Source organism: Rana temporaria, chromosome 3, assembly GCF_905171775.1.
Source record: "Rana temporaria chromosome 3, aRanTem1.1, whole genome shotgun sequence".
NCBI lineage: Eukaryota > Metazoa > Chordata > Amphibia > Anura > Ranidae > Rana > Rana temporaria.
This window is the reverse complement of record NC_053491.1, coordinates 74,597,358-74,617,995: the sequence shown is the minus strand read 5'-3', so window position 1 is coordinate 74,617,995 and position 20,638 is coordinate 74,597,358. Positions and strand designations below refer to the sequence as shown.

The window sequence follows — 20,638 nt, the reverse complement described above, 5'->3', positions numbered from 1 at the left end:
TCCAGCGATTCTGGGGAGCGAAGACCCCCTCCTCTTCCCCCCTTCTTCCCACCTTTTCTCCAGTGCCAGCATTGTCATTGTGGACGCCCCAGCCATGGCTTCACAGCCGGGCACACACTGCGCATTTACAAGCCACACTGTGGCCAGGCTATCATCTGGGACGTGCCAAAAAGACTTGCCAAATGTGGCATGTCAGGGCGGTCACCTTCCCTTTTAAGAAATGCTAAGTTGGCTCCTTTTTTTGTTTTTTGGGACGGCTCAACAATGACCATCCTATTCATTCACGTTATTCTGTGTCATAGCAATTGGTGAAAATGTTTCTTCATTACATGGCTACATAGTGTACATTGAGAAATGTAATTTACCCATTTCTGCCTTTTTGTTTTTCAGGTCAATATGGAAATCCGTTGAATAATCACATTAGGCATTATGAAGGTTTAACTTATGACACAGACTCCTTACACCAAAAACACCAACGTGCCAAGAGAGCTATATCCCATGAGGATCAGTTTGTACACTTGGATTTTCATGCTCATGGCAGGTAAGACGTGACCTTGTATTAAACTAGCACTTTGTGTCCTGCAAGTGGATAACCTGCAGCTATATATTTGATATGGGATTTGTACTGCGCCAAATGCACTCCCTTAGGAGTAAAGGGTCTTTCGTTTTTACTTTTAAATGTGGGAAGTCATTTTAAAGTAAGAATGTATTGTTTTTGACAAAATTGTTTGCATATGTTTTTATGACTGGAACATTATGATCATTTACAGACTATGAAATGGCATTTAGTATTAATTTTCCATGCTTCTCCTGCAGTATAAACGCGAAGATGCCATATATTGATCAATGACCGATATCATGAGTGCAACTGAATTTTTTTTTTTTTTTTTTTTCATACTTTATATAGAGCTTACATTTTAAGACAATACATAAACTACCAATATAAAAGTACATGGCTCCAATTGCATTACAGACCATAGTTAGATACAAATGATGGAGCCAACAAGAGTCTCCATGTAGAAATAAATGACATTCCTTAGATGAAAAGACAAAGTGCTCCTCGATGTCAATGCATTGCCAGTTTTGTGTATATTTCAGGCGTCTATAGACATGTCGGAGTTACAAAAAATTCATGGCATCTAAAAGTACTCCTAGGCCCCTTTCACACTTGTACAACTTGTTCTGCAACTTGAGACTGCAAAGCCGCATGCCAAGTCGTTCCCCATGATTTTCAATGACAATTCATATTCATACGACTTCTTCAAGTCATGCCGACTTCAAAGTAGTCCCTGCACTACTTTGGTCCGACTTTGATGCAAGTTAGAGGCATTCCCTGAAATCGCGGCGTCCATTGCAGCCGCGTGGTAGTGTGAAAGGTTCTGTTTTTTTCTTGCCTCATAATCTCTGCATGCTAGGGCTTAGTTGGAGGTGGGGAAGGGATAGGTAAGGAAAGAAAGGGTAGGGAGAGGGAGGGCGAGGTGTACTGAGAGGCTAATGGGAGGGCAGGGGGTGGGACGACAACCAGCTACCCTAAAACTCACCTTGACATGCCATGACCAGGGCCGCTGATAGAGCAGTACAACCTGCCCTGTTGGGGCTGGGCTCAGTACATCAGCTGCACAGCAGGGCCCAGCAGCTTTACAGTTCATTGCTGCATTAAATAAGAAAAAATAAATAAAAATCAAGCTTGGTAAACTGTTAACCTGCTCCTACTTGTTTATGTAGTGGGGTTATACTATTTTCCTGGGCCCCATCAGGTCAACAGAGGTTCCCAGGTGTGCGCAAATAAGGGACGTTTTATCTTTCGGGCGATTGTACATCATGCCGCCCCGTTACTCAATTGGTCCTGGCCGGCAGAGTGATACCATGATTCTCCGCCCGGGGGGCCCGCCTCCAGTTCTCGCTTGCAGAGACCCGTGGCGGCTGACAGGAAACATCTGAAGGAGATCGTGGCTGCAATGGACACCGTGAGTGAGAATTGAATAGAATACTCACTGTGTCCTAATATACAGTATATCTCGTAGCACAGTGGGCTATTGTCGGCATTATAATGATTACAGGCAGCACATTAAGCAGGGGCTCCGTCATGGCTCTGTGTCGCGTGGCTGCTGAGGGTCCTGATCTCTCCATAAAGAGGACCTGTCATGGCTCTTGCCATCACAAGGGAAGTTGTTCATCCCTTGTTAAAGTAAAAAAATAAAAAAGTGTAAATTTAATTTTTTTTTTAAAGCAGGAGTTCACCCGAAAAAAATTTTTTAACATTAGATTGAGGCTCATTTTGTGAAGAGGAATCGGGTGTTTTTTTTTTTTTTTTAATCGAAGCAGTACTTACCGTTTTAGAGATAGATCTTCTCCGCCGCTTCCGGGTATGGTCTTCGGGACTGGGCGTTCCTATTTGATTGACAGGCTTCCGACGGTCGCATACATCGCGTCACGAGTAGCCGAAAAGCCGAACACCAATGCGGCTCTATACGGCGCCTGCGCACCGACGTTCGGCTACTTTCGGAAAATCGTGACGCGATGTATGCGACCGTCGGAAGCCTGTCAATCAAATAGGAACGCCCAGTCCCGCAGCCCATACCCGGAAGCGGCGGAGAAGATCTCTCTAAAACGGTAAGTACAGCTTCGATTTTAAAAAAACTACCCGATTCCCCTTCACAAAATGAGCATGTATCTAATGTTAAAAATTAAGTTTTCGGGTGAACCTCCACTTTAAGCAGATCCAAGAATATGCAATTCAAGGTTGTTTTAAAAAGGAGAAGTCCAGCCTGAGCTGCTCCTATGGGTTACAGAAGTGCAATTCGTTTTCAGCAAAGAGATGTCTGAAGTCCGCTCTCTGCTGACGTCACCAATATCAGTCAAGGCACTGCGTCATCCTGACTCTGGGAGTCTGAATCCACCAGGTCTCTGGACTGATAGCCGTCTCAGTGAGCCGCTCCACAGCTCAGTGCTCCAGTGAGTGTGGAGGAGCAGAGCAGGAGAGCTGCCAATTGACAGTCATCAGCTCTCTGCTCGGGGAGCTGAGAGAACCGAGCCATCGGTGATGCTCGGTTCTCAGTGAAAAGGCGCCAGGGGAAAGACGCAGCATTCACCCAAGTATGAATCTGCAGTAACCCCGATTCCCATACTTCAACTATGTGTGATTAACCCATTAACCTAAAATCAGTTCTGATATTGCCGTTTTACTAACCTGACAGCTTCTTACTCTAAATTTTGTTTGTAAATATTTAAGATTCTAACTACCAGCAACAATGAGTGCCTACATTTTAACAAGAGCACCTGTCATTTCAGATCCGTAATGGCCAGGGCCACTGTTAAAAATAATGGGGCCCCGTACAGACTACCCGATGCCCCGCCCCCCCCTCTCGATACCCCTGACCTCACCCCCTGTCCCTGCCCCATTTTCAAAACAAAAACGAAGGTTTGTTGCCGTTTACACACTTGTGCGGGGCTAACATGTGAGTTTGCAATTGTGCACAAGCATGAAAGAATGGGGGCAGTTTAAATTAAAATGTTATTAAAGTGGAGGTTCACCCTAAAAACAATTTTTTTTTTTTTTTTTTTACATTACAGCCAGCATAGTAAGGACATTGAATTTCGGCATGTTTTTTTTTTTTTTATCTATGTACTTACCTTTTATATCCTGATTTTGTCCAGGGCTTCCGCGTTCTGATGAATCCGGGCTGGGAGTTCCTATCCCAGCCTCAGGGTTCCGATGACTGCGGGACTGGGCGTTCCTATCCTTTCGTTGGATGATTGACAGCTTATGAAACAGGTGACCTGTCGCACAACGCGCGTCACCAGATTTCCGCAAATAGCCGAGCTACGAGTTGGCACTATACGGCGCCTGTGCCCGCCGTGTAGAGCTCACTGCGCAGGCGCCGTATAGTTCCGACTCTTAGCTTGGGTATTTCCCGACATCTGGTGACGCGCGTTGTGCGACAGGTCACCTGTTTCACAAACTGTCAATCATCTAACGGAAGCATAGGAACGCCCAGTCCTGCAGTCATCGGAACCCGGAAGCCCTGGAGAAAAACAGAATATAAAGGTATTTACAGAGGAAAAAAAATAAACGCTGAATGTAAATGCCCTTAATATGCTGGCTCTAATGTGTGTAACATTTAAAAAAAATTTTTTTTTTGGTAAACCCCCGCTTTAAAATATTCCCAAGCTGGATCTCTTTCGGCCTGCTGCCATTTTGCTCATCAAGGGAGGAATAAAGCAATTTGTTTTTCCCCTCTAAAAGTTGACTTTAATAATTTTGAGAAGCATTGATTAGTCTGCTTATTTGATGGAAGTCTTCAAATTCTGTATTGGCTAGACGCCATTGTGCTCGAGATAAAAAAAAAAGCTTTTTTTTTTTTATCTGTACTTTAACCTATCGTTTCTCATTTCTGCTGTAAAAAAAATAACCCCTCTGTTCTTTTCATGAAGCCTTTTCATGAAGCCAATATCTGCACAAACAGACTGGAGGAACATGACGTTGGTAACCTGCAACAAGATTGAATGGGACAGATCTAAGCAGTCTATTACAGTGCATTTAATGGCTTCATCAAATTATTTAGTAATGTGTTATCAAGTTAAAACACATGCGAGATGCCGAAATTAGATAAAATGCACTCTCTAATGGAAGAAGGGATCATTTTTAGATGGAAAATACGCTGTTCTATTGTGTGTGTGTGTTTTGTAATTTTGTAAAAAACAGTAGTTTTAGGCTTTGGAGATTTAGTATGATGTCTTTGAAAAGATCAATTCAGTTCTGTCTGGGGATTCAACAAAACCTGTGTTTGGTTTTGTGTGTTTTATTTTATTTTTAGGCCCCATGCGCCGCACACACCTTCCTGTTTTAGCTCCTTGGAACACCAGAACTCCTGGCAGGAAAAGATGTTCTTAAAGAGGATGTAATCCCACCTTTAAAAATAAACGCCACCTGCAAGACAAAGGCACAATGAGCTAGTATGCATAGCATAATGGCTCATTATGTAATACTCAACTCAGATCTAAGCCCCTGCAGCCGTCCTCGTACACGGCTCAGAAAGCCGGCATCTCTCCCGGGGGTTATGTCCCCGGGTATTGTGGCTCCAGGGCTGTGATTGGTCAGAGCCGCGATGACGTGCGCGTGGGAGCCACTAGTCACAGCACAGCCTCCTTTAGGAACGGCACGATCGCCGTAGCTAAAGTGCGCCTGCACCGTAGACATCTGCGCCCATCATTTTTCTAAATGTCTCCTAAACCGTGTAGGTTCAGGAGATATTTCAAGCACCTTCAGGTAAGCCTTAATCTATGCTTACCTATAGATAAAAGTGATTGTAAAGGGTTTACAACCACTTTAATAAAGGGTGTAAAAGCCTTGTTTAGGTCAATCTAGTGTATGTGTATTTTATTGGGCAAAATGTTTCTTTTGGTCATTGGAATGCATATAGGTATGGAAGAGCCGGTTCACACTGGGGCGACTCGTCAATGCAAATCGCCCCGAGCCGCCTGACGAGTCGCGCCCCATTCTATGCAATAAAACCGTTCTAATAAGAGCGACGCAAGTCGCTCCGACTTAGAAAAAGGTTCTTGTATGACTTTGGGGGCGGCTCGGGGCGATTTGCATTGACTTCTATACAGAAGTCATTTTGCTAATCGCCTCTGAAGTCTTCTTCAGGACGCCTTGCCGAGTCGCCCCCGAAGTTGTGCCGCTGCAGTGTGAACCGGCTCTAACAAGTGTAGTTCTCACAAACACAAAACTAAAATTATACAAATGGTAATGAAAATTTTTCTTATGCATCGCCAAAATCTTGCCTCCAATGTCTCCCATCCAAATACTATCCAGGACCCACCTTGCTTGGCTTCGTATGTCAAACTAGATCAGGCACATTCAGGGTGGAGTGGCTGTAGACCTTAACCCCCAGTGTCTATTGTTAATAGGAATATATGTAATCAAAATGCTTTCCGAAAACTGGAATTCATATTGAACAGGGATCTCCAAACTACGGCCCTCCGGCTGTTGCGGAACTACACGTTCCATGAGGCATTGTAAGGCCACTTTCACACTGAGGCACTGATAAGCTGCCAGTAAAAACACTGAGCGCTTTTGAAGCGCTTTTCAGATGCTTTTGAAGAGCTTTCCATTAATTTCAATGGAGGGGAGTTTTTCACAGCCCTGCCAGCACACTGCCCCAGTGTGAAAGCATTCATTGATTTTAATGGAAATACGTTTTCGTGAGCTTTTTAGGCAATGTTTTTAGCATGAAAGCGCCTCAGTGTGAAAGTGGTCTAACACTCTGACATTCACAGACATGACTAGGCCTGATGGCAATTGTAGTTCCTGAATGACTGAAGGGCCATAGTTTGGAGACCTTTGATATAGTATAAGTATATAGTAAACATTTTTTTTTATAAAAATGCCATAAAACCAGCCCCTGTAAACGCTATAACTTTTGCGCAAACCGAATATCGATAAGCGCTTATTGCGTTTTTGTTTTTTTAACCAAAAATATGTAGAAGAATACATATCGCCCTAAACTGAGGAAAGTGTGTGTGTATGTGTGTGTGTGTGTATGTATGTATGTGTATATATATATATATATATATATATATATATATATATATATATATATATATGTGTGTATGTATGTGTGTATGTGTGTGTGTATGTGTGTGTGTGTGTGTGTGTGTGTATATATATATATATATATATACACACACATTTTGGGGGGGGGGGGATTAATTATAGTAAAAAATATTGCATTTTTTCAAAATTGTCGCTCAATTTTTGTTTATAGCGCAAAAAATAAAAAACACAGAGGTGATCAAATACCACCAAACGAAAGCTCTATTTGTGGGGAAAAAAAGGACGCCAATTTGGTTTGAGTCACGTCGCACGACCGCGCAATTGTCAGTTAAAGCGACACAGTGCCGAATCGCAAAAAGGGGCCAGGTCCTTTACCTGCATAATGGTCCGGGTCTCAAGTGGTTAAGCACCCAAACTTTTCTACTAAGAAGCCATGCTTTTGTCATAGATGCAGTGTACGATGTAAAATGGTCTTGCAGGAATATGAAAGGCCTTTTCTTGAAAATATATAATGGGAGCATACGCTGCTCAAAAACCTGGATAGATATCTTGCAGCATTGGTGGGGCCTTTCCATGTGCAAGGTACGCATTCCATATGCGTCTTATCTTCCCCCATACTATCGGATGCAGAACTGGGTGCTGATAACAAGCAGGATGGTCCTTCTTTAGTCTGAAGGGTGCGGCACCTATGCTTGCCAAAAATGCCAAATCTTCATTTTCCTAACCACAGGACAGTTTTCCACTTGCAACAGACCATTTTAAATGAGGTTTGGCCAGAGAAACTGACAGCCTATCTGAATTCTATTCAGATATTGCTTCATGGCATGAGAAGAAAAAGAAAGGGTTGGCGCTGGCCCTATGGAGCCAGATGCTCCATAAAAGAGGCTCCTAGTGTAAGGTGCAGTGTGCAAAATATACACAAGGTGCTAAATGATCCCAAGTGCCTAGAATGATTCCACAGTATCTATCATAAATGCAGCTATGAAAATAAAAATATAAATAATTAATTAAATATAAAATATATCGCACAGTGTTATGCCAACTAAATTGCCTGTGTAAACACTGCTAGGTAAAGAAAATGCGCAAAAAGTAAAATTCCTGTTCCATTAGGGTACCTATGTTAACCCGTGCTCTTGTTGTATGCCGTGATCACTGCAATCAGTGCTCTTATACACCCTGCACTCACCAACTTTTTCACCCCTTCTTAGGGTCTGGTGCCTTCACAGTATAGGCCACTGTGTAGCCCTCTGGCCGTTACTCGTCCCCCTGCGCTGATGATGTTGGTCCAGTAATGGCCCATACATAGGAGAGAAAGGCGCTCCAGATACTGTAGTATCGTTTTTATACTTTATTTAAATAAACGGAAAACGGGTACTCGCATGTAGACAATAACAGTATTGCATATAATAATAAGTCTGATGCCTGGAAACGATGTGACATTCGTAGCGTGTTCGTGCTTCTTCATGGCATGGTAGCAATTTACATTGCCTTTTTAAACTGTATTTGGACGATGGTTTTGGAAAAACTCCTGAGCCCATGCAGTGATGTGTGTGTGTGTGTGTGTGTGTGTGTATGTGTGTGTGTGTGTGTGTATATATATGTGTATGTGTGTGTATATATGTGATATATATATATATATATATATATATATATATATATATATATATATATATATATATATATATATATATATATATATATATATATATATATATATATATATATATAATGTGTGTATATATATATATATATATATGTATGTGTGTATATATGTATGTGTATGTGTGTGTGTGTGTGTGTGTGTGTGTGTGTGTGTGTGTGTGTGTATATATATATATATATATATATATATATATATATATATATATATAATTTTCCACTAGTAACATTAAAATGCAAGTTCACCATTTCATAAAAAATGGTGAACAACCTTGCACAACCCCAATCGGCCCCCGCAGTGCTTACCTCTGTGGGTGGATGCCAATCGCCACCCACTGCATATATTCAGTTCCACCAGTAATGATCGCTGCAAACCAACACCAAGTGATGGGGCGATTGACATTAAGTGCAGACTGGGAGGGAGCTCCTCTCAGCTTAATGAACACAAGCATGAGGGAAGACCGAGGGTTCAACGGATGCTGCACATCCCACAAAGCCCGACCGTATCTAAGGCAAAAACTTCCTCTGGCCGGACTCTATCCAGTTCACAGACCCAACGCTTTTCAAGCCACCTATGAGGCTTAATAATGGAGGTTCCATGATTAAGCTCTGAGGGGGGGGGGGGTGCTAACAAAGTATAACTCTAGAACAACCTGTGTCATTCTAGCTGAGCAATGGGGATAAAAGCTACTTTTAACCACTTGAGACCCGCGCTATAGACAAGACGTCCACAGCGGGGCTCTCAAGTGACGAGTGGTCGTCTTTAGACGTCCTTTTATGTGCATTACCCGCGCGCGCCTCTGGGGGGCGCGCAGCAGGTAAACACTGTCCCGGCGCATCGCTGGGGAGCCGATGCGTGTACCCGGCGGCCGCGATGTCCGCCGGGTACACGCGATCGTCGGTAACACAGCAGGGACGTGGAGCTCTGTGTGTAAACACAGAGCTCCACATGCTGTCAGAGGAGACCGATTTGTGTCCCTTGTACATAGGGACACAGCATCGGTCACCACCCCCCTCCCCCCACTTAGTTAGAACACACCCAGGATACATATTTAACCCCTTCCTCACCCCCTAGTGTTAACCCCTTCCCTGCCAGTCACATTTATACAGTAATTAGTGCATTTTTATAGCACTGATCGCTGTATAAATGTGAATGGTCCCAAATTTGTGTCAAAAGTGTCCGATACGTTCGCCGCAATATCGAAGTCTCAATAAAAATCGCAGATCGCCGCCATTACTAGTAAAAAAAAAAAAATTATAAAAAAAAATCATTCTGTTCCCTATTTTGTAGGCGCTATAACTTTTGCGCAAACCAGTCGCTTATTGCGATTATTTTTATTTTATTTTTTTAACAAAAATACGTCAAAATACGTATCGGTCTTAACTGAGAAAAAAAAGTTTTTTTTTAAAAAAAAATTGGGATATTTATTATGGCAACAAGTAAAAAATATATATATTGTTTTTAAATTGTCGCTCTTTTTTTGTTTATAGCGCAAAAAATAAAAACCGCAGAGGTGATCAAATACCACCAAAATAAAGCTCTATTTGTGGGGAAAAAAGGACGTCAATTTTGTCAGTTAAAGCGACGCAGTGCCGGAAGCTGAAATTTCGCCTGGGCACGAAGGGGGTTTATGTGCCCAGTAAGCAAGTGGTTAATAGAGGGTTTCTGTTTGATATTAAAAAGTCAAATATAATGCAATTTTATATGAAAACATTTATTTGCTGAAAATCAGTTTTTTTTATATAAGTGCAACCTGCATTTTCGGTTTCAGCACCAAAATGTCCATTCGGTGCACCCCTACTTTTTTTTCACATTTTTTAACTGTTGATAAATGGTTTGCAAATTTTTATTTTTTTATTTTCCTTCCACTTCACAATTGTGTCACTTTGTCTATCACATCAAATCACAATAATATTTATTTATGTTTTTGGTGTAACCTGACAAAATGTGGGAAATTTCAAGTGGTATGAATACCTTTTTCAAGGCACTGTATATAATGTATATACACTCGTATCAAACTTTCACTCTCCAGACTGCATTCACTAGCTTTGAAAGGGGTCCCTGGATTGCATTGCGGCTGAAAGCGATCTGCCTCGGAGCGCCTGCTATCTGTGTGCTGGAATTTCATCTGTACATGTAGCCCCAGGGAGGGGCGGTGGAAGGCGCTTCTTTTATGAACGGTTTGTGTTGCCTGACTCTGGCAAGGATTCTAAAACTATTAGTGTGGTGTTGCCTTACCTTTCCCATGATATAAAAGACTTATTGTATACACTGAGAAAATGATTTTACATTTCTCAATGTAATATTTGATGTCTCTGTAGTCAGCTGGTGTGTTTTTTGAAATCTTTCTTGCGAATACACAGCTTTGTCTAGCATTGTGGCAACCACAAGTACTTCTTTGTTTTGGTGTTCTTGTTTTGGCCTTGAACATCTCCGTTTGCTATATTGTGTCTTTGTTGCATGAATAAATACGTTCTGTTTCGATCTGTCACTAAGAAAGGATGAATAGTATTGTCACTGTGGATGTCGTCTTTGATATAAAAGAAAATTGTGTTAGCCGAACTTGCCCCAAATACAAAGCAAGTGCGCTCTCGGCTCGATATCAAACCTCTGAACTCTGCATTATACTGCCTTGCACTGTGGGATTGAGGTAATTCTTAATTGACCTTCTAGTTGATGTAGAAACAACTAGTATATGTGTACACTGATATGTGGATGGTGTTCCAGAGATTGCAGCACACAAAGAAGACTTCTTTAAAATTGTATCTATTATTATTTTGTCTATGGAACATATTTATTTTTTATTTTTTTAGAATGTACAGCAAAACCTTGGTGTGTGTGTGTGTGTGTGTGTACAGGGCTCGACAAATCCTGGTCGCCAGGTAGACTAGAAATGGTGTCCTGGCGACTTGGCTTGGAAGGAGGGGGCCATCTGGTGGTGAGCCGTTGGTATTACAAGTTATTACCACCAGATGTGAGCTGGTTACAAGTTAAACAGCAATTCTAATGTCATTTTTCACTATTTTCACTGCCATCTTCTTCCCTCTAATTAGAACCCCCAAACATTATATATATTTTTTATCCTAACACCCTAGAGAATAAAATGGCGATCGTTGCAATACTTTATGTCACGCCGTATTTGCGCAGCGGTCTTACAAGCGCACTTTTTTGGGAAAAAAATTACACTTTTTTAAATAAAAAAATAAGACAACACTAAAGTTATCCCCATTTTTTTTAATATTATGAAAGATAATGTTAGGCCGAGTAAATTCATACCCAACATGTCACGCTTCAAAATTGCGTCCGCTTGTGGAATGCCGACAGACTTTTACCCTTTAAAATCTTCATAGGCGACGTTTAAAAAAATCTACAGGTTGCATGTTTTGAGTTACAGAGGAGGTCTAGGGCTAGAATTATTGCTCTTGCTCTACCAATCACGGCGATACCTCACATGTGTGGTTTGAACACAGTTTACATATGCGGGCACTGCTCACGTATGTGTTCGCTTCTGCGCGCAAGCTCATCATGACGGGGTGCGTTTTCTGGCTCCTAACTTTTTTAGCTGGCTCCTAGATTCCTAGCAAATTTGACAAACCGTGTGTGTGTGTGTGTATATGTGTATATGTGTGTGTGTGTGTGTGTGTGTGTGTATGTATGTATATATATATATATATATATATATATATATATATATATATATATATATATATATATATATATATATATATATATATATATATATATATATATATATATATATATATATATATATATATATATATATATATATATATATATATATATATATATATATATATATATATATATATATATATATATATATATATATATATATATATTGTGTGTGTGTGTGTGTGTACCGATACCAAGCATTTCCCATAGTACTTGTACTCAGGGAAAATGCTCCGATACTTTACCGATACCGGACTCTCCCTCCATGCTCCTCTGTTCTCCCCCCTCCGTGCCGCTGCCGTCCTCTGTTCTGCTTCGTCCCCCCTCCGTGATCTGTGTCCCCCCTCCGTGATCTGTGTCCCCCCTCCGCGCCGCTGCTTTGCCCCCTCCGCGCCGCTGCTTTGCCCCCTCCGCGCCGCTGCTTTGCCCCCTCCGCGCCGCTGCTTTGCCCCCTCCGCGCCGCTGCTTTGCCCCCTCCGTCAGGATGGAGAGCGGCGGTAGGAGCCGCTAAACCCGGCTCCTACCTTTTTCTGAATGAACAGTTAGTGATTACTGACTCTGTCAATTCATATGACCTGAGCATTGTAAACTGTCTCCTGTCCATTCATTTCCAGTGCAGCTGAGAAAGGGACTGGGGGAATCTGTGTCCCTAGTCCCTTTCTCTGTCTTAAAGGGGAGATGTCAGAGGTCTGTTAATATGCCTGATATCTCACCAAAGCCCCCCCCCCCAACAGGCCTTGGGTAGGGGGAGAAAGTTTTAATATTTGGTGTTGCTGTGAGTGTTAAAATGAAAAAGCACATGGTTTCTTGGCCCTACTATAGAAAAACAACAAATACACGTAGTATTCTCATGCAGGTCGGGAGTAAGACTTTTTGGTGTGTGTGTGTGTGTGTGTGTGTGTGTGTGTTTTTGTTTTCTTTACATTTTCCAAAAAATGAAGGTATAATTCACTTGGGACTGCCTTGCCTCAATATTTGCAAATTTTTAAGCGGTTCCTCGACAAACAAATGCATGAACTACTGCAGAATTTCGCAACCTTTCCCCCCCCCCCCCCAGACATTTATTGCAGCCTTTTGTTTATCAGTAGCAAATCAGCCTGTTTTCTAGGGCAAGTATAGATGGACTGTTGGGATAGTGCCACCTAGTGGTTAGTACAGCTTTGGCATACAGCTTTAGCCTCCTGCCCCTTCTAGCAGGTGTCTCTATTTCAGTATGAATGTACATGGGCTGTCATTAGAATAGCACAGAGCAAACCTGCTATGTACTAACAGCTGAAACTCACATGGCTGTAAGCGGAGAGATTCTCGGTGTGCAGACTTATTGACTTAATGTAGGGGCATGCCAGGTTAAGTGTAAATGTTAGTCGGAGTGTAAATGGATGCGAGACCGAGGCCTTCTGTTACCGAATTAGACATTTCCCAGCCTTGTATGAATCACTGCTAGAAGCGCATTATACAGTCTTATGGTCTAGAAAGCCACATGACTAATCATGAGCCTTCATTGATTTATCTCGGGTCACATGTTGGATAAAACAAGGCTGGTTATAGTTCTCTAATCCCTGAAGCCAAGGATAAAGGAGGAGTAGTACAATGTGATGAATTGGTCAGTAGAAGTATGCCTTCTCTTCTGTAAAATGACTGCGGGTCCCGTGTCTGCACCCCCCCCCCCCAATTCTGTTGCAAATCAAATTAAAATATACTATTTTGTCCCTCCTGAATTTTTTTACAATGAAGAGGGCAGACCTGCACAAAAAAGTGTCCAGTTGTGGGATCAGTCAAACATCACCTTATATTCGCAGTGTGACAAAGTGAGTATCAGATCTAGCAGATTCGGCATTAAGGTGGTTCTAAAGCCTAGACGTTTATCTGCATTCCCTACATTGAGGCTGGGTTCACACATATGCGATGCGGGAACCAGCGCAATTCCTGTGCGGGTTCCCACATCGCATTTCTCTCGCAGGCAGTTCACACCCGCATCCGTATGCAAGGGCAGTATCAATACAACGTTTAATCACCCCCCCCCCCCCCAGATCGGGTCACAGTGCGAACTGTGAAATGGTGCAGGAATTGGATCACAAAGGTGTGAACATCCATATGATCCATGTTCAGTGCAGACCAAAAAAGGGTCCTGCACCATGTTGGTCCGGATGCAATGCAAATTCAGCCATACAATCTGTATGGCTAAATTCACACAGACATTACATGTGATCTGCACAGCAATGCTGTGCGAAGCACATGCGTTGTCTGACATCGTAATAGTGTGAACCCAGCCTTGAGGTAAACATTTTTTAGTTAGTATTGCCCCCCCCCCCCCAATACTATTTATTTGGGTTCTCACTCGATCCATCTCTTTGCCGTTCTGTAGCACTTCCTTCTCTTTCTGGTTTCATAGATTTAGCTAAGCCAATGGGAGACATTGGCCCCTGCTGCTGTCAGTCAAATCCTGTGATGTGCGGGAGGAGAGCCCCTTTCTGTCTATGGATGCAGAGATCACAGCATGCTATTGAGCCCACATAAGTACACCCACTTTGCCGATTCGAACTGAGCTCAAAGTGGGTACCTGTCAAATCGGGTGCCAAATGTGATGGCGGAGGGGGGTGTGTGTGTGTGTGTGTGTGTGTGTGTGTGTGTGTGTGTGTGTGTGTGGCGCGGGTAGGATTTATACAAGCAGAGCTTCCCCTTTTGTGTGGCTTCCACTTTAATCTGCTTTCTCTGCAGTCTCTCATTCCTATGTCCGTCCTCCCCCCCCCCCTCAGCAGCAGTAAATCTTTAGGCTGTCAGCTGACTGGCCTCTAGTGACTCACTGATTATCGATACATGACGAGAATACAGGACAACTGAGGCCACGCAGAGGGGAGACCGTGCAATACTGTATTTTAAATGGTATAGGCACTTGTTGGCATATAGTAATCGAGCAGCACTTCTTTTTTGACTAATCGAGCAGCACTTCTTTTCTGACTAAAGTTCCACTTTTAGGCAGCCCATAGATTATTTTTTTTATTTAACCAGTGAGTTGAATGGTAACAAGATCTTTTGATTCCTCCTAGCTGGGCCTTAGTATTGATAGGAGAAACTTTCCTGCTCTGAATACAATGATCAGTGATGTCGGCTATAGTTGGTGCCGCTGATCAATTTGGCAATATCCCAACAGGTGACTTCTGTACAAACACCCTACCCTATCGAAATTTGGCTGCTCCCTGCTGAACCTGCCGAATTCCAATCGATAGTTCAAACTTTACATACAGTATATTTGGGCCCCTTTCACACGGGCGGACCGTGTCAGTTTATTCGGCGGACCTGAACGGCCTCTCCATACAAGTCTATGGAGCGTCGGTTGTCGGCAGTGACCATGTCTGCTGACATTTGATCCGCTAAAATCAGACGTATGGCGATATCTGTCCTGGCGGATCGGGTGAGATCTGATGAAAATGGACATGCTTGTTTTCGTCCGATCTCTCCATAGACAAGCATCGGCGCTCGACAAGCCCCTCCCTGCTCAGTGAGCAGAGGGGGACCTGTCACCCGCCAGCTCAGCGGAGAGATCTCCCGCTGAGCTGGCGGACGCCGCGGTCGGATTGGTCCTCGTGTGGAAGGGGCCTTATGCTGTTCTCGGATACAAATTGCTTTTTCCTTAAAAAAATAAAAAAAATACAATACAATGCTGCTATTGACTGTCCTGCTGCTTTCTCAACCAGTGCTCTAGGTATTTGGTCATGAGATGTCTGCTGAGATACTGAATCGGAGTTCAGATTGTCTCCTGAGCAAAGATCATGTGATCAGCTGCCTAGGCTGGAGGCAAATTGGAACAACAATTTCTCCATAAAGTCAAGTCTAGCCGTTCGACAAATGTGGAGTTTTCCATGCTAAGGAAAGATCAAACCTTTTTTCCCCCCAAAATGTTCAGCCGCCACAGAAAACATCTGCTTCTTTCATTAGCCAGAGAGAATTGGAAGAGGCCTAAAAATCTAGTCCACCCTCCACCCATCATTAAATTTCATCTGCTCTGCTTGTTAACAAATGTAAAATAACTGCAAATCTTTCTATTAATGTCTAACTGCATTAACTACTGACCCCTTGTTCAACATCTCAGTCTCCTAGAATAGAACACTGCTGGTTGATGAGGTCTCCACAAAATGCATGTGAGAAGTAAAAGAAGTCCGCTGCTCCTGCATAGATTAAACCTAGGCCTCAATGGGAGATGAGCGTTTGATAGAAGCGTAGTGACATTTAAAAATTACATTCACGAGGATCGCATGAAAACCTTGGAAATAACAGCCCACATTCATAAAAATTGAGGCGTTGTGCTTGTTTTTTGTCTCTGAGATATTACCCTGCAGGGTCATATATTCCAAAGTATGCTGGACTGGATTTTTACTGAAAATGCATGTCTATAAACTGCAGTCTACTTATAAATTGGAAGGAAGTACAATGCTTGGGTATTGGTTACAGCTGCCTCTGAGTCTCTTACTGATACTCTTTAGTAGTTTCGGGAGTTCCCATACTTTTAACTCATATTTGCTGGATTCAGTATCGCGCTGATGCATCACTCCCCTGCTGGCTCTGATGCTGAGAAGCGAGCGATTAAACTTTCAGTCACCGGCTCTCTGCTCTGCCCCCCTGCACTCACCTAAGCGCTGGGCTGTGGAGGGGGTGGGAGCAGCTAGATCAGGCTCTCAACAGCCTTTCGCTGGAAGGCTGAGCTGAGTGCTGGCCCAGGCATGTGGGCAGATCCTGACCATAGATATGGTCGCATTCTTTCCTGAGCATGGACCCGGCTCTGTGACATCAGCCGACAACAGGCTTCAGCCTGCTGTCTGCTGTCAACAATTGACAGGAGTACAGAACGAACTGCACTCCTGTGATCCACAGGAGAAGTACAGCCAAGTGAGTTTTGGCTGTACTCTGAGAGGAAAAAAAGAAAGGGAATACTAAGGCTTCATTTCCACTGGCGTTTTTACAGCCACTGTTAGCCTTTTTTACAGCTCAAAAACGCCTATGCCATTTGCAGCTCAAAAACGCCTATGCCATTTGCAGCTCAAAAACGCCTATGTGGGCATGATGCCATAGAATAACATGGACATGCGTTTTTACGCTGTAAAAAACGCTCAGAAAAGTGGCTGTAAAAACGTCCGTGGAAATGAAGCCTAAGGCCCCTTTCAGACGGACGGATAGAATGGTGCTTTTAGCTGCGGATTTTCTATTTTTCTACCGCAGCTAAAAGCACACAATGTTTTCCTATGGCCCCATTCACACACAGCGTTTACGCACGATTACGTTACATGCGGTTTGGTGCGAATAGAAAAAATAGAATTGAATGCGTCCAGGTGCGATGTAGCGCAGCTATATGCACATAACCGCAGGTAATCGCAGTCTTTTTTGTCAACTGCGGATAGCAGCGTTTTAGAATTCAAGGGACCCAAACAAAAAAAAAGAAACAAATGGTTGCTATGGAAATGAATACCGCAGCTAAACGCAGCCGCAGTTAAACGCACGTAAACGCATGTAATCGCAATGTGCAAATGCAGCTAATCGCAGTGCCTGGAGCCTTGAATTTCACAAAACATTTCTAGTGCTTTTAACTGCGGCAAAACAGCCGTCCGTCTGAAAGGGGCCTAATGGTTTTATATTCTTTTCATTTAACACGTTTTTATATTTCAATATTTGTATTGAAAATAAACAATGTTGTATAAGGCACAAGTGACAAAGACCGAAATAACAATCAAGCTCTGTCAGATTATATTACTCATACAAATAATCGTAAACATAAAACCTATAGATAAAAAAGAAACAAAACAAACTTAATACTTTAACACGTTTTTAAACTGGCTTTCAGCTTGAGCTATTGTGCTCTATAAATAAAAGAATTTAGGGCTCCATCTGCTGTCTAAAACAATAGAGACAATTAATATGCAATTTTTTCTATGTACAGTGTAATATGAACAAAGAACTAATGGAACAGCTCAGCCAGTGTAATTAAAGCGACATTAAACCCATATTTTAGCTTTTCAATCCTTAAATGTGGTGGCTGCATTTATAATTTTTTATTTTTTTTAACCTTAGACAACCACCTTAGACAGCAGCATTGGCAGTCTTTGGAGCGGTGGACTGATGTCACAATCTCTGGCTCAGCCAATCAGAGGAAGCTTATGTTATCTTTCACAGAATACAAAGCTGCCTATGATTGGCTGAGTGCCATCCAGACTAACTGTTTTGCTCTGGGTGTGAGATGGGAAGTCTCAGTATCAGTCTGAACATGGCATGGTGTACAGTATGTAGCTGAAGCAGTGTCGCAGTCCACGGCCACACCACCCTGAATGTGCCTGATCTGATCTCGGATGCTAAGCAGGGGTTGGCCTGGTTTGTACTTGGTTGGGAGACATTGGGGGTAATATCTTGGTGATTTCATAAGAATATTTTCCGTTACAATTTTTATCGTTTTGGGTTTGTGAATGCTGCACTTGTTATATACCCTGTCTTCAACCTATAGTGCTTCATCTATGGTGGCCAAGAAGTTATATACCCTGTCTTCAACCTGTAGTGCTTCATCCATGGTGGCCAAGAAGTTATATACCCTGTCTTCAACCTGTAGTGCTTGATCCATGGTGGCCAAGAAGTTATATACCCGGTCTTCAACCTGTAGTGCTTCATCCATGGTGGCCAAGAAGTTATATACCCTGTCTTCAACCTGTAGTGCTTCATCCATAGTGGCCAATAAGTTATATACCCTGTCTTCAACCTGTAGTGCTTCATCCATAGTGGCCAATAAGTTATATACCCTGTCTTCAACCTGTAGTGCTTCATCCATGGTGGCCAAGAAGTTATATACCCTGTCTTCAACCTGTAGTGCTTCATCCATGGTGGCCAAGAAGTTATATACCCTGTCTTCAACCTGTAGTGCTTCATCCATGGTGGCCAAGAAGTTACAGCAGCAAGTATACTTTTTCCTGGCTTGTAGGAAAACAGATTTGACTAATGTACAAGAAAACCCGGGGGTCAGTTACTTTTCAGGCAGCATTTATACCTGCTTGAAGCCTGGTGATTTTATTGTACTGGTTGTTGGACTTTAATGAAACCAATAAAAACACACACCCATTCTTTTCTATTGAATGTACTTTTCAAACTACATAAACAAATATAATACATTGTGGGTGTTTGTAGAGGAGCAATAATTGTTATGGTTTCTGCAGAATGAAAAGTGCATTCACTAGAAAGAAATGCCTATTTTTCAAATGCCAAGCATGTTTTCTGTAATTTTCTCACATGGTGTGTTTTTTTTTTTTTTTTGGCTGGTGGGTTTGTTGTATGGTCACCTGTCCATTACCAAATATGTTTTGGTACAGAGCGGCTGATTTGGGAAAAAGTTACATTTGTGCCAATGGAGATCAATCAGGTTGCATCCAACTAATTTTGTGTTTTGATCTTATTGTACTGCATATTCTTCATGTGTCTGTTGTCTGGATGGCTTTTGGTTGGCCTGCAGTCAGGAGTATTAAAACCTTGGTGCATCCAAAGTGACATACTACCCGGAACATCTCAGTATCAATGACACATAAACCTCATGGCTTTGCCACACATCAGGGGACACCCCATGCTGATGAAAGTTCTTTACCAGACTTTCGTAATTGTTTTACCCCCAAAGAAACCCTTCACCACTTGGCGTAGAGAGTACGCTAATATGCGGCCTTTCGGCTGGTGGGCCTTAAAGGGTCACTAAAGGAAAACATATTTTTTTGCTGAAATGACTGTTTACAGGGTATAGAGACATAATAGTTAACTGATTCCTTTTTAAAAATGATTAAAAATAAACAGTCATATAATGTACCTACAGTTTAGTTTTTGCTGTTGTTTCCTGGTTCTCTGATGTACAGAGCCAGAGAGCCAATAGAGGGCAGTGAAGGTTTTGCAAAACGAAACTAGATTGGTTCTGAGGGGTTAGACACACCTCCTTGATTAGTCACCACAGTGAGAAATCTCCCAGTACTGTGGTGATCAGGAAACGGACAACCAGGAAGTGTCCAGAACAGAGAGGAATTACAGCAACATCAAAGCAAAAACGAACAATGAGGACATGAAACCAGGACTGGAGTAAGGTAAAGGAAGCTATTTAGATTAAAAAAAAAAAATTCCTTTAGTGACCCTTTAACACCAAACGGCCGCATATTTGCATACCAGAATTTACAAGTTACTGGCGGCTATCGGAAAGCTCGCTAATCCCATCGGTCACATGATCATAAACTTTTTCCCGCCTCTCGGCCTCTGAAACCCCTTTTAAAGGGCCCAGAGGCACCGATGCCAAGGGGTAATTTTTTTTTTTTTTTTATGTTTTTTTAGGGAACCCTACTAAAATCCATTCATTGGTGGTTAGTGATGGTAAAGTATTATATTTTTTTTAAAGAATACCAAACCTGTTGTACTTGCCTGCTCGATTGTTTTGCACAGAGCAGTCTAATCCTCCTCCTAGTTGTGCCCCGTCGGCGTTCCTGGCTCTTGGAATGCGTTAAAGCAGCTTTTTTTTTTTTTTTTTGGTAAACGGCAACTTTGCATGGTCCTACTTGAGAAACATGTCAAGTATGGTTACATTTACAACAAAGAAAATTGGGCATAGGGGGGAGAGAATATCATTGCGTCACACCACTGGTTCTACTCGCTCCAATTCATTGTTTTTGGTTCCTGTGAGCACTGAGCTGATGGATATCTATCTATTACACAGATCTTAATCTAGATTT

General features: G+C 42.4%; 1 protein-coding gene across 2 annotated transcripts in view; it reads left to right on the top strand.

Annotated features, from left to right (window-relative positions):
• ADAM10 (ADAM metallopeptidase domain 10) overlaps positions 1–20,638 on the top strand; it is a 205,963-nt gene that overhangs the window by 96,516 nt on the left and 88,809 nt on the right. For both annotated transcript variants that reach the window (XM_040342762.1, XM_040342763.1), the window contains exon 2: positions 391–541. In XM_040342762.1, coding sequence (XP_040198696.1) covers positions 391–541 — 151 coding nt within the window. The remainder of the gene's footprint in view (positions 1–390; positions 542–20,638) is intronic.